The following is a 13,230-nucleotide window of genomic DNA, read 5'->3' on the forward strand; positions in this document are numbered from 1 at the left end:
GAGCAGGCTCCTGGCAGGACTTGTGGACCTGTGGAGAGAGGAGCCTGCACTGGAGCAGGTTTTCTGGCAGGACTTGTGACCTCGTGGGGGACCCACACTGGAGCAGTGTGCTCCTGAAGGACTGCACACCGTGGAAGGGACCCATGCTGGAGCAGTTTGTGAAGAACTGCAGCCCGTGGGAAGGACCCATGCTGGAGAAGTTCATGGAGGACTGTCTCTCATGGGAGGGACCCCACACTAGAGCAGGGGAAGAGAGTGAGGAGGAAGGAGCGGCAGAGATAACATATGATGAACTGACCACAACCCCCATTCCCCGTCCCCTTGCGTCACTCAGGGGGAGGAGGTAGAGAAAATCAGGAGTGAAGTTGAACCTGGGAAGAAGGGGGGGGGAGGTGTTTTAAGGTTTGGTTTTATTTCTCATTAACCTACTCTGGTTTGACTGGCAATAAATTAAATTAATTAATTTCCCCAAGTTGAGTCTGTTTTGCCTGTGACAGTAATTGGTGAGTGATCTCCCTGTCCTTATCTCGACCCATGAGCCCTTTGTTATATTTTCTTTCCCCTGTCAAGCTGAGGAGGGGAGTGATAGAGCGGCTTTGGTGGGCACCTGGCATCCAACCAGGGTCAACCCAGCACAATTACTTATCTAATTCAATACTCCTGAGGCATACAGGCAGAAAATGTTGTTTTCAACGCTGACAGAACTCTCTCTACTCTGTGCAGGTATTCAACCCATGAAATAAATGTTAACAATGCATTAAAATAGGAAGCTGCAGATGCTTAAAGAAGCCACAGTATTTTGCCCATAAACCTCCAAAACAACATGGACATTTCATATAAGCCAAACAGAATGTTTAGAAACCATTACAGCCTTTTCTGCATTAGATGAACCGTGAACTCCTGAATTTTGAGGGCTCTGGAAATTTTGCTTTTGTCCAGGGAAGTGATTATAATACATATAACTTTTCCCAATTCATCCAGCATTTCATTCTCTCAAGGTAACAGATAAAGTTTGGTATCTAAATTTGACACGTGATATTATTGAACTCCATAATTGCTGAGGTATTCAGAAAGGACTTTTTCCACCAAAGCTTCTGAACTTAAGTTAGCTGCAACGCTTTTAGAATACGCCTGAATTAGTCCACTTACAGAGCTTATAATCGATCTCACAGCCTCCTTTTGCTGTACTGAATTTATCCAGACTTCCACCCAGTTTACCCTCCCTCAGAGGCAAAAACAACAGCTAGATTAACCTTGACTGCTTTGCTGTTTACTATCAGCATGATTAAGGAATGTTAATTTTTACTTGTATCTGGCCATCTAACCAGCTAAACAAGGTATCCTTATCTTCCAACTGAGATACATTCACTTTCTGAATGGCTAGCCAGCCAAGCGACATGCTTGTTTCCTGCTGTTCAGCCATCCAGCCAAGAAAATTCATTGCTTGATATCCTTAAGGTGACCAAGTGGCAAATACTACCACCCAACTGTTCGTAAACCCAACAAATTGCTCTACAGACCAACACTGTACAGTATGTAACCAAGGAACTATGCAACAGCAACTCAAACTTTCATCAGGACAAAGATGATGTTTGATGTCCCTCTATCATAACTTTTGGATGGCTCCAACACAGAGAAATGTCAGAAGAACCATCTACTTACTGTCCTCAAGGACTATACTATATAGTTATGTGAAAAGCAAGCACCAGCTACCCAACAAGAAACTATTTTCTATCAAGCATCATACAGAGCCCTTTGTAATAGATCTTACTTTATAGGGAAATCTACAAAACAGAAAGAATACAAATTGAATTAGTAAGTGACATGGTGATATTGATACATAAAAATTAAGATGCACATTTTTCATGGTGTGTCACTGTACTGACAAGTCCAAAAAAGCATGAAAAAATACTAAACAAACCTGCTGGAGCTACGAGACCTTCTTGAAGAGCTATAGCTTCTTGGGGGTGTTCTGGATCTCTTCTCTTTCTTCTTTTTATCATCTCTCTCTTTTTCTCTTTCTTGATCCTTCTCCTTATCCTCATCATTTTCCTTTTCTTTTTCTCTGTCCTTCTCTTTGTCCTTAATCTTCTCTCGGTCCTTCTCCCCCTCTTTCTCAACATCATCTTTTTCCTTGTTCTGGTCTACCTCTTCCCTGTCTTTTTCCTTCTCCTTGTCTTTGTCCTTTTCCCTGTCCCCATCTCTATCCCCATCCTTGTCTCTGACTCTCTCTCGATCTTTGTTTTGCTCTCTCTCTCTCTCCTGGTCCTTCTCCTTGTCCTTATCCCTGTTTCTCTCTTTACCTCGCTCTCTTTCCCTTTCTTTCTCTCTGTCCCGGTCTCTCTCCTTCTCTTTGTCTCGGTCTCTCTCTTTCTCCTTTTCTTTTTCCTTGACCTTTTCTTTGTCTCTTTTCTTGTCCCTGTGAAAAGCCAAACACAAATCCATTAATTAATTTTTAAACTTTCAATAAAAATTACAACTAACTCTTTAGCATACATTAATTGTTCAAGAGAAAATATGTGTTTCTCTTGAAAAATAGTAAGTATTAAAAATTTTAATTTTCCACCCCTCCCTGTTCACAATAAGGGAGAGGCTATATAGCTAGGAAAAATTTGGAAACCAAATTGGGGAAGGGAGGGCCAAAAATCAAAACAAACTGCAATCTTCAAAGTGATTGTTGTGGTTTAACCCCAGCCAACAACTAAGCACCACGCAGCCGCTCACTCACTTCCCCCTCCACCCAGTGGGATGGGGGAGGGAATTGGAGGAAAAAAAAAAAAAAAAAGTAAAACTCATGGGTTGAGGTAAGAACAGTTTAATAGAACAGAATAATAATAATGGTAACACTAATAAAATGACAATAGTAATAATAAAAGGATTGGAATATGCAAGTGATGCACAATGCAATTGCTCACCACCTGCCGACTGATGCCCAGTTAGTCCCCGAGTGGCCCCCCACTCCCACCCCCACTCCCCCCAGTTTATATACTGGACATGATATCACATGGTATGGAATACCCCTTTGGCCACTTTGGGTCAGCTGCCCTGGCTGTGTCCCCTCCCAACTTCTTGTGCCCCTCCAGTCTTCTTGTTGGCTGGGCATGAGAAGCTGAAATATCCTTGACTTTAGTCTAAACATTACTTAGCAACAACTGAAAACAGTGTGTTATCAACATTCTTCTCATACCAAACTCAAAAACATAGCACTGTACCAGCTACTAGGTAGACAATCAGCTCTGTCCCAGCTGAAACCAGGACAGGGATATTATTACACTTTGAAAGAATATGTCTTTTCACCTCACAGCTACGTTACTATACATACATAAGTTTTCTACATTTTGTCAGGAGTGAGACAAACTCTACAATTCGTAAATCCATTCTTTAATAAAGTGTGTCTGCGTAAAATGGAATGCATATTAACCACCCCCACGTGAATAATGACAGCTGACTGGACAGAAGTCTCTATTTTCCAACCTAAACGATTCTATGATTCTACAGTGTTCTCTCACATAAACATCCTGGAACTGCTTGGAAGTCCAACATCAATTAATACACAGAAACAAACAAAAAAACCAGGGATAAAATTTCACCAAATTCCCTCAAAAGGCAAATGTAAGGTCAAAACTCAACCAAGACAATTCAGTCATCTGTAATGTCATTAGGAATTTGAAAATTATTGAAAAATTGGTAAGACGGTAAAAACAGAAGCAAGGTAACAGAACAAATCAGCTTCTTTGGGATAGGCAGAATGATACATGTTCATAAAAACAGTGAGGAAAATTCTAATGGATGTTCTAGTAGTCAAGCCAAATAAAAATTTATTAGATCATAGCTTTGCCTGGAAGATTACATTTTGGTGAAGTATTATTTGGAAGTGTGAGACTCTGAACCATCTTTCCTTTCTAGCAAAGGGAAGAGAGACGCACAACTCCTAGACCTGCCTCTAGGACATATGAAAACAAACAATTGTTCAGAGGGAGAAACAGGAGAAAGCACATCAGAAGCAGTTGATCATCAGGCCCTTTCATGTCCAAGACAACCAGACTGACAGAAGTTGCTGTGTCTATTGGTATTGGTACCTATTCTAGGATTTTTAAAGATTCTCAAAGAGACTCCTTCAGACATTAAAGGCCCTACACACAGCCCCCACCTTTCTTTGTTGGAACAAGTGTTTGGCTAGTAATAAATAGTAGGCTTGTTTCATGGTCTGTGACCTGAAGTCTTTGGTTCCCATCAGGTTTTGGCAAATACCTCTTTAGATGTCTCGCATCATAAAGATGAAACAGCACACAATCCCTGCAATAGCAAGGAGTCTCACAGTGACCCAAGAAGCACCTTCCAGTTATTTATCACAGAGATTTCATTGGACTTGCCCCTTCTAGTGAGCAGATATCTCAAGAAGCTCCAGACAACAGCAACAGAGTCGAAAGGATCTGTCAATGAAGCCCAGCTACGTAGCCTACTCCTAACTGTTCCCACTGAGGTCCACAGATCTGCAGTTCTCTTTCCTACAAAAATTCTCCCCTCAGAAAACAAGAGACAACTGCACAACTGTCGTGGTTTAACCCCAGCCAGCAACTAAGCACCACGCAGCTGCTCATTCACTTCCCCCCACCCAGTGAGATGGGGGAGAGAATCGGAAGGAAAGAACAGAAAGGAAGAAAATAATAATGATAACAATAATAAATTGACAATAATAATAATAAAAGAATTGGAATATACAAAACGAGTGATGCACAATGCAATCACTCACCATTCACCAACCGATGCCCAGTTAGCTCCCCAGCAGCTATCCACCCCCAGTTTATATACTAGACATGACATCACATGGTATGGAATACCCCTTTGGCCACTTTGGGTCAGCTGCCCTGGCTGTGTCCCCTCCCAACTTCTTGTGCCCCTCCAGCCTTCTTGTTGGCTGGGCATGAGAAGCTGAAAAATCCTTGACTTAGTCTAAACATTACTTAGCAACAACTGAAAACATCAGTGTCAGTGTATTATCAACATTCTTCACATACTGAATCCAAAACATAACACTATATCAGCTACTAGAAAGAAAATTAACTCTATCCCAGCTGAAACCAGGACAACCACCTAAGTATGAAGCTCCCTTTAAATGAGTCAGGGGAACTGCAGAGATGAAACAGAAAGAAAAGTACCAAGGCTTCTATTCATGAAGCTACTTTCATAGGCACTTTTGTTTTGTGAATATTCACTATTTCATCCTCAGAAAATTACATTATCATTCAAGGAATTACCTTGCTGAAATTTCACAGTTCAATAATTAGACAATCAGACTTAAAAATTATTAGACTAGGTTAAATACAGATGTATTAGATCCTGAAATGTAAATATGCCACATAACAGACATATGCATTCGTGCCTACAGCAGTGTATGGCCAATATGAAATAGCCAAAGGCAAAAATAAAAGCTCATGCACAAAAACTTTATACATGTTCTCAGAATGCAGGATCAAGTTCAGCCTGAATCCAATCTATATCTGTTGAGAAGGCTGAAGTAGCATCATCCACTTTTTTGTGCGTTGCACAGGCTACACGGAACATACCTAATCTGTTAGTTAAAGTCTGACAATTAAAGTTACCTATTTTTTGATCAGCTTGCATGTTGGTATAAATGTAGAGTAGACTTTGGTATCAAAGTTTAAGTACCTCAGTGTTGTGGTTTAGCCACCATAGGCACCATACGAGTTACTGTGAAGAAAATTAATCCCAGCCAAAACCAGTACACTCAACATAAAAATTTACTTTCTATTCTTTTGTCCCACAAAAAAAGCCTAGGGACAGGCTAAAGCATTTAGAAATTCCGTCCTCTGCCATCACCTAAAAGTTCTGTTAGATTTTTCCCAAAAGCTTTGTACTGTGTGCTACGAAGAACAGTATCATTTCTTAGGAACAGAACTCACCGAGAATGAGAGCGACTTCTTGATTTCTGCCTTTCCCTAGATCTAGACTGTTTTTTCAGGGGACTTCTGGATCTGCGTCTGTCCTTGTGTCTTGAGAGCGATCTGTTGCCAGATCTATTTCTATATGAACAACGCCAGAAGAAAAACACTTTAATATTGAAACTTCATAAAAATTAGGTCAACCAAGAAGAGAGAAAACCCACATAAATCTTGCCTCACTATATAAAATTATATAGTTATACTTCAGTAATATACTGCCTACCAACAGTTTTGTAAATATGGATACTTTAAGTTTCACCAGGTGCATATGCTCTCCTTTGAAACAATGCACCATTTAAGTAATACTCATGTTTCATAATAACTTCCATGAATATTCTGGAAAATATAAATTCATATCATATTAGGATAGCTGTCCTTAGTAAATTTAGTGCATAAAATCTACTATAGACAAATTCTAGCAGCTTGTAAAAATAATTAGTTACATTTTTCTTCTTTTCCAGGCCCAGTCACTTATTGCAGTCTTGGTCAATGAAGAAAGATGGCTTTAACTGGCCTCTTTGTTCTCCAGCCTTAAAATTTAATTGAACTTAAAAAAAAAAAAATAATAAAAATAAGAACCTCACTACCTGTAGTTCAGCATTTAGTCAAGTTACCTTTTCAGTTGAAAGGATATGTTAGCATAGATTTGAATTATAAGAGTTCTCAAGAAAAGGAACAAGCATTTACTACATGATAAATAAGGAATGCAAATAACGTGCAGATACTCCAATAGAAATCCAATTGAAGTCTTCTTATAAACATATATAGTATAGTCTCAGATTTGATGAGGAAAACAAGACTTCTAAAAATTATTATACTATTTTTTTCCCCAAAATATTCCCTATATTTGGAAGAACATATTCCCTAGGAAAACAAAAATAAAAAGCTGAATTTGAACATTAAGTTTCAAAAGAACACATCATTGGATACTTTGCCTGAGAGGTTAAGGTATGATGAAGTTAAACTTACCAAAGACAGAAATTCATGTATATTACTCAATAAATCCTGAAGAACAGGGGAATACAAAAAATACCAGCTCCACCTGTCTTCTGCAGCTCAAGACACACAGAGACCAAGAGGAGAGGAGAGGCAATCATTTTTTGCCTACAGCTTTGCTCCACGTATCAGTGTAGAAATACAAACTAATTACAGGGAAAATTAATTACAATTTAGTCCAAATAAGACCTTGAATAAATTTTATATCAGAGATGAGAGTGATTTAGGGGTTTTATAAAACAGTAAAACTGGAAAGTGGTAAGGACAGTTTATTCTTGGGGATGAAGTTGCCTCAACAGATCAGACTGGCCTTTTTTCAGCATGTTCTCAAAATTGATAGTAACAGTGGTAAAGTCATTAAAAACAAAAAATATAACTATCAACAATTGTTTAAAGCACAGGTTTTCTGCAAGTAAAAAAAAAAAAAAAGCAAATTTATCTTCTAAAAATCAATTTGGTTTGTGTCAGTACAAAATAGCACTGAGATTACTGCAGTGTTACACAAAACAAAGACAGTTTTTCAGTTATGTCCTGAGTTAGAGAAACAGAAGAGAAGCAAGCAATAAGGAAATGAACAAATGATTCTTCTTGCATTAAAAAGGTACCCAATGTTTTGATGTCATTAGTGTGATGGGTTGACCCTGGCTAGACGCCAGGCGCCCACCAAAGCCGTTCTATCACTCCCCCATCCTCAGCTGGACAGGGGAGAGAAAAATATAACAAAAAAAACTTGCGGGTCGAGATAAGGACAGGAGAGATCATTCACTAATTACCATCACGGGCAAAACAGACTCAGCTTAGGGAAAATTAGCTCACGTTTTATTACAAATCAGCCAGAGTAAGGTAAATGAGAAATAAAACGAAATCTCAGAACACCTTCCCTCCACCCCTCCCTTCTTCCCGGGCACAACTTCACTCCCGGATTTCTCCACCAAGCCCCCCCAGCGGCACAAGGGGGACAGGGATGGGGTTTACGGTCATCACATGTTATCTTCTGCCGCTTCACCTCCTCAGGGCAAGGGCTCATCACACTCTTCCCCTGCTCCAGCGTGGGGTCCCACCCACGGGAGACAGTCCTCCACGAACTTTCTCCAACGTGGGCCATTCCCACGGGCTGCAGTTCTTCACGAACTGCTCCAGCATGGGTCCTTTCCACGGTGTGCAGTCCTTCAGGCACAGACTGCTCCAGCGTGGGTCCCCCACGGGGTCACAAGTCCTGCCAGAAAACCTGCTCCGTGGGCTCCTCTCTCCACAGATCCGCAGGTCCTGCCAGGAACCTGCTCCAGCGCAGGGTTCCCACGGGGTCACAGCCTCCTTCAGGAACCCACCTGCTCCGGCGTGGGGTCCTCCACGGGCTGCAGGTGGATATCTGCCCCACCATGGACCTCCCTGGACTGCAGGGGGACAGCCTGCCTCACCAGGGTCTTCACCACGGGCTGCAGGGGAATCTTCGCTCCGGCGCCTGGAGCATCTCCTCCCCCTCCTTCTGCACTGACCTTGGTGTCCGCAGGCTTGTTTCTCTTACATGTTCTCACTCCTCTCTCCGGTGGCTGTTTTCCGCGTCCCAACTTTTTTTTTCCTTCTTAAAAATGTTATCACAGAGGCGTTACCACTATCACTGATTGGCTCGGCCTTGGCCGGCGGCGGGTCCGTCTTAGAGCCAGCTGGTATAGGCTCGCTCTCTTTCGAACACAGGGGAAGCTTCCAGCAGCTTCTTACAGGAGCCACCCCTGTAACCCCCCCCCGCTACCAAAACCTTGCCACATAAAACCAATACATTCCACCCCTCGCCTCTGTGTATCACATTTTTAAGAAATATCATTAAAATCTACATTCATCACACAAAATCTTCACTCACATTAACAAAAAGAATTCCCCACACCAAAATCAAAATAATATCATCACAAAACCGACAAAAAGTGGACAATTTACACACATTCCACCCCTTGTCCCTTCACCACAATTACAACAATAAAATTTCCCCACTCATCAAGCAGCTCTTAACTCTCTAGCTGCGTCCAGCCCATGTTTTGCCCGTTACCTCTCCCAATTACTATCCTTATCTCAAATTCCTCACACTGCCCGCATTCTCCACCAAAAAGACTGTGATGGGTTGACCCTGGCTAGACGCCAGGCGCCCACCAAAGCCGTTCTATCACTCCCCCATCCTCAGCTGGACAGGGGAGAGAAAAATATAACAAAAAAAACTTGCGGGTCGAGATAAGGACAGGAGAGATCATTCACTAATTACCATCACGGGCAAAACAGACTCAGCTTAGGGAAAATTAGCTCACGTTTTATTACAAATCAGCCAGAGTAAGGTAAATGAGAAATAAAACGAAATCTCAGAACACCTTCCCTCCACCCCTCCCTTCTTCCCGGGCACAACTTCACTCCCGGATTTCTCCACCAAGCCCCCCCAGCGGCACAAGGGGGACAGGGATGGGGTTTACGGTCATCACATGTTATCTTCTGCCGCTTCACCTCCTCAGGGCAAGGGCTCATCACACTCTTCCCCTGCTCCAGCGTGGGGTCCCACCCACGGGAGACAGTCCTCCACGAACTTTCTCCAACGTGGGCCATTCCCACGGGCTGCAGTTCTTCACGAACTGCTCCAGCATGGGTCCTTTCCACGGTGTGCAGTCCTTCAGGCACAGACTGCTCCAGCGTGGGTCCCCCACGGGGTCACAAGTCCTGCCAGAAAACCTGCTCCGTGGGCTCCTCTCTCCACAGATCCGCAGGTCCTGCCAGGAACCTGCTCCAGCGCAGGGTTCCCACGGGGTCACAGCCTCCTTCAGGAACCCACCTGCTCCGGCGTGGGGTCCTCCACGGGCTGCAGGTGGATATCTGCCCCACCATGGACCTCCCTGGACTGCAGGGGGACAGCCTGCCTCACCAGGGTCTTCACCACGGGCTGCAGGGGAATCTTCGCTCCGGCGCCTGGAGCATCTCCTCCCCCTCCTTCTGCACTGACCTTGGTGTCCGCAGGCTTGTTTCTCTTACATGTTCTCACTCCTCTCTCCGGTGGCTGTTTTCCGCGTCCCAACTTTTTTTTTCCTTCTTAAAAATGTTATCACAGAGGCGTTACCACTATCACTGATTGGCTCGGCCTTGGCCGGCGGCGGGTCCGTCTTAGAGCCAGCTGGTATAGGCTCGCTCTCTTTCGAACACAGGGGAAGCTTCCAGCAGCTTCTTACAGGAGCCACCCCTGTAACCCCCCCCCGCTACCAAAACCTTGCCACATAAAACCAATACAATTAGATAACATGTACCGTGTAACACTATTACAAAACTGAAGCCTGCACTTAGATCATATTTGTTTGGTAGTATAACTGATGTGGTGTGTCCCTCTGGCCAGCTTTTCTGTACGTAAAAAAATTCTAGTTGCCCCATTGAAAGACAATGGATGAAAGAACGCAATAGTGCTATCACTGCAATGCTGACACCACTCACCTTTTAAAAGCATAAAAGTTATCAAATACATTGGGGGGGGGGGGGGGGTTTTGTTTTTTGGGTTTTTTTTATACTTAATGGAGCCAAATATCTTTAGATTGATTATGTAAATGATCAGAATACATTCCTGACATTGAACCATTTCAGGAAGCATTTGTAAGTCTCACATAGCAAGACTGTCTCGTTCTTGGAAAAAAATCTTAATGGGTAAACTTTAAGGGTGACCTAGTAATTTTTATTTCCTCCTGTATTTCAAAGCCTGTTTCAGAACTGAACAAATTAGCAAAGCAAGCAAACTCTGAAGAATGAAAAACTTCCCCAAAGCCTTTTTCTTCTGGCTTTTAAAAAAATATAGCTTTACATTTACAGTACAGTAAATAAAAATACTGCATTTGTTAACTAGATGTTTAGAAGTTCAGGACAGCAGGAACTTTCTAATAGCAAAACCAGCCAGCCTACCTGTTCAGGGTGTTAACAGTAAACTAAATGTTCCATCCACAAAACATAACTATTTCTTTTTAAAATACAGAGGTCACAAAATGAAATTATGCCACATGGCACAAAATGTACCATGAAACCATAGAAATAGTTATGCTACATGGCACAAAAAGTACCATCTAGTGTGTTTTACTTGAAAGTAATCCTGAAAACATTTAGCATTTAGAGGGAAAGAGTATCTGTTCAGAGACAAAGTTCCTAGTTGCTCTGATCTGGTCAGTGTAAGTTACTAATCTTCTCTACAGGGATACTTGTCTCATAACTCAGTAAGAAATCTCAGTAACCACCACCACTCAAAAAAAAAAAACCACCCCCCAGTATGATCTCTTAGTCCAAAATAAAAAACATACCTACCTGTGTTTTGAGTGTGATCTTTTCCTTCTAGATCGGGATTTTGAGCTAGACCTGGATTCTGAACGAGAACAGGAACGAGATCTACCACCTTTTCTTTCGCTGCTCTTTCCAGACTCTGAGAAGAAAAAACCACTTTGTTAACTGGGATCTTTAAATGTTCTGAGCTTACACTGCAATCTGGCACAAGTGGAATGTACCACACAAATAGTGCAAGGGGCCTACACTTCACACATCTTCCTTTGCAAATATCCTTCAGAAACATCCCAGGAAGTCATTGCATATACTTGTTGAGTGCAGCCATCCTGCAGCAGTACACATAAAGCAGATAATTATAAACAGCTAGCTCTCTTAGGAATGGGATTTATGTTGCTGCCACAATGCACAAGATTACAACATATTCTCCTCTGGTATATTATTTAATATAACTACTTTTTTTTTTTTTAATAACCTCAGAAGAACAGAGTAAATTTAGAGGGCATAATTTTGAAAACAACCATAAAAAGTAAATAATAATTAGTACTTTTTATACTTTTAGATATTCCAACCACTGTACAAATATTGAAGTTCGATTCCTCAAATGCTGTTTTGGGGGAGGAAGGGATAGAGAGAAGGGGGTGAAAAGTTTGATCCAAAGGCCAGGAAGTCAACAGAAAGCTTACCAGTGACCTCAGCAGACTCTAAAAGATTATTATTCTGCTGCTTAACACTGAGGAAATGTTAGAACTTCCCCCCCCCCCCCAAACCCTCAAGACCCTCCACTATCTAACCTACGTAAGTCAATGTCTGGGTTTCTTAGTAAGAAGAATGACAAAATTTTGTTGATGAAAAGAAAAAGGAGGATTTCAACTGCAAGTTTAACAAGTTGAGAATTTTTTATGCTGTGGTTTTATCAGTTTAAGCCAGCATAAATCAGCACTGAAATGTCTGTCTAACCACTCAACCCACCAACACCTTTCTCCTTGACCTGGCATTTCAGTGTTAACAGGGATCAGGGAACCAATCAGGATAAAAAAAAAGTCCATTACAATATGTTAAGTTTTATCCCAGATTCATTCTCTGATCCCATTTGCTATGAGGATGCACATAGTCTTGAGCCAGCATGAAAAAGAGCATAGCACAGCGACAAAATTAACCTGCTGAAGGAAAGCATAATATTGCTGCTTTCAGCAGCATGCTACCTAGCTCCCTCTGATCATGAAACTATGGCATTAATGAGTGCTAGAGGAGAACAAAACAAAATATAAAGCTTTTTTTTTTAAGTTTGTAAGCACTTTGAACTTTAAAAGCACCAACATGAAATATTAATTTAGTATTGACTTCGTATTTTTGAAAACATTCAGTGAGCATGTATCTGAAAATAAGATATGATGAAATAAAAAGTCAGCTTCATTCCACTGCTTTGTTGCAAGAAAATGATTTTGATTATTTTCTTTTGTTTTCCCCCACACATGTTGTTCACCTTTGAGTACCCTTTTCCTGTGTTTGAAAGTGCTCTTAAAAGCACATGCAAGATACACACAGAACATGTCTGTTAGGTGATGAACATAATATACATACCTGGCTCAATAGCAGCAGATATGAAAGACTGGGCTTCCCTTACTCTCTTCATCACTTCTTCCAGTTCCTTGGCAGCAGCTTGTGGTGTCATTTCAGGAGGCTTCACTATTGCATTATTGGAGTGATTTATTCTAATTAAGGAAAAATAAAACCTTTAACTCTCAAGCTCTTGAAAAGGGAAAATGAAAAACAAATAAGAAAAGAGAAACACCTCAACTTCCACATGTGACTAAAAACTTCAAAGTTCAGCAAAACTACAGATTTTTCCTAACACTCATTTAAGTATCTGAAATGTCTGTCTTTTATTGCTTTCAAATCTTACCACTCTTAAATAAATGCAGCACAATATTTCTGTGTTAAAATATTTTCTAGTAGAAGTCTAGAAATCTGTTTCTCTATTTCAGATTAA

General features: G+C 41.4%; 1 protein-coding gene across 10 annotated transcripts in view; it reads right to left on the bottom strand.

Annotated features, from left to right (window-relative positions):
• Positions 1-13,230, bottom strand: part of LOC104318698 (splicing regulatory glutamine/lysine-rich protein 1-like) — a 64,401-nt gene that overhangs the window by 17,204 nt on the left and 33,967 nt on the right. For all 10 annotated transcript variants that reach the window (XR_011322961.1, XM_069775189.1, XM_069775187.1 and 7 more), the window contains 4 exons: positions 12,822-12,952; positions 11,265-11,379; positions 5,925-6,044; positions 1,922-2,419 (listed from right to left, as the gene is read on the bottom strand). Coding sequence is in view for 9 of the 10 variants with exons in the window: in XM_069775189.1 (XP_069631290.1) it covers positions 1,922-2,419; positions 5,925-6,044; positions 11,265-11,379; positions 12,822-12,952 (864 nt within the window). In the remaining variant the exon portion in view is untranslated. The remainder of the gene's footprint in view (positions 1-1,921; positions 2,420-5,924; positions 6,045-11,264; positions 11,380-12,821; positions 12,953-13,230) is intronic.

Source organism: Haliaeetus albicilla, chromosome W, assembly GCF_947461875.1.
Source record: "Haliaeetus albicilla chromosome W, bHalAlb1.1, whole genome shotgun sequence".
Lineage (NCBI taxonomy): Eukaryota > Metazoa > Chordata > Aves > Accipitriformes > Accipitridae > Haliaeetus > Haliaeetus albicilla.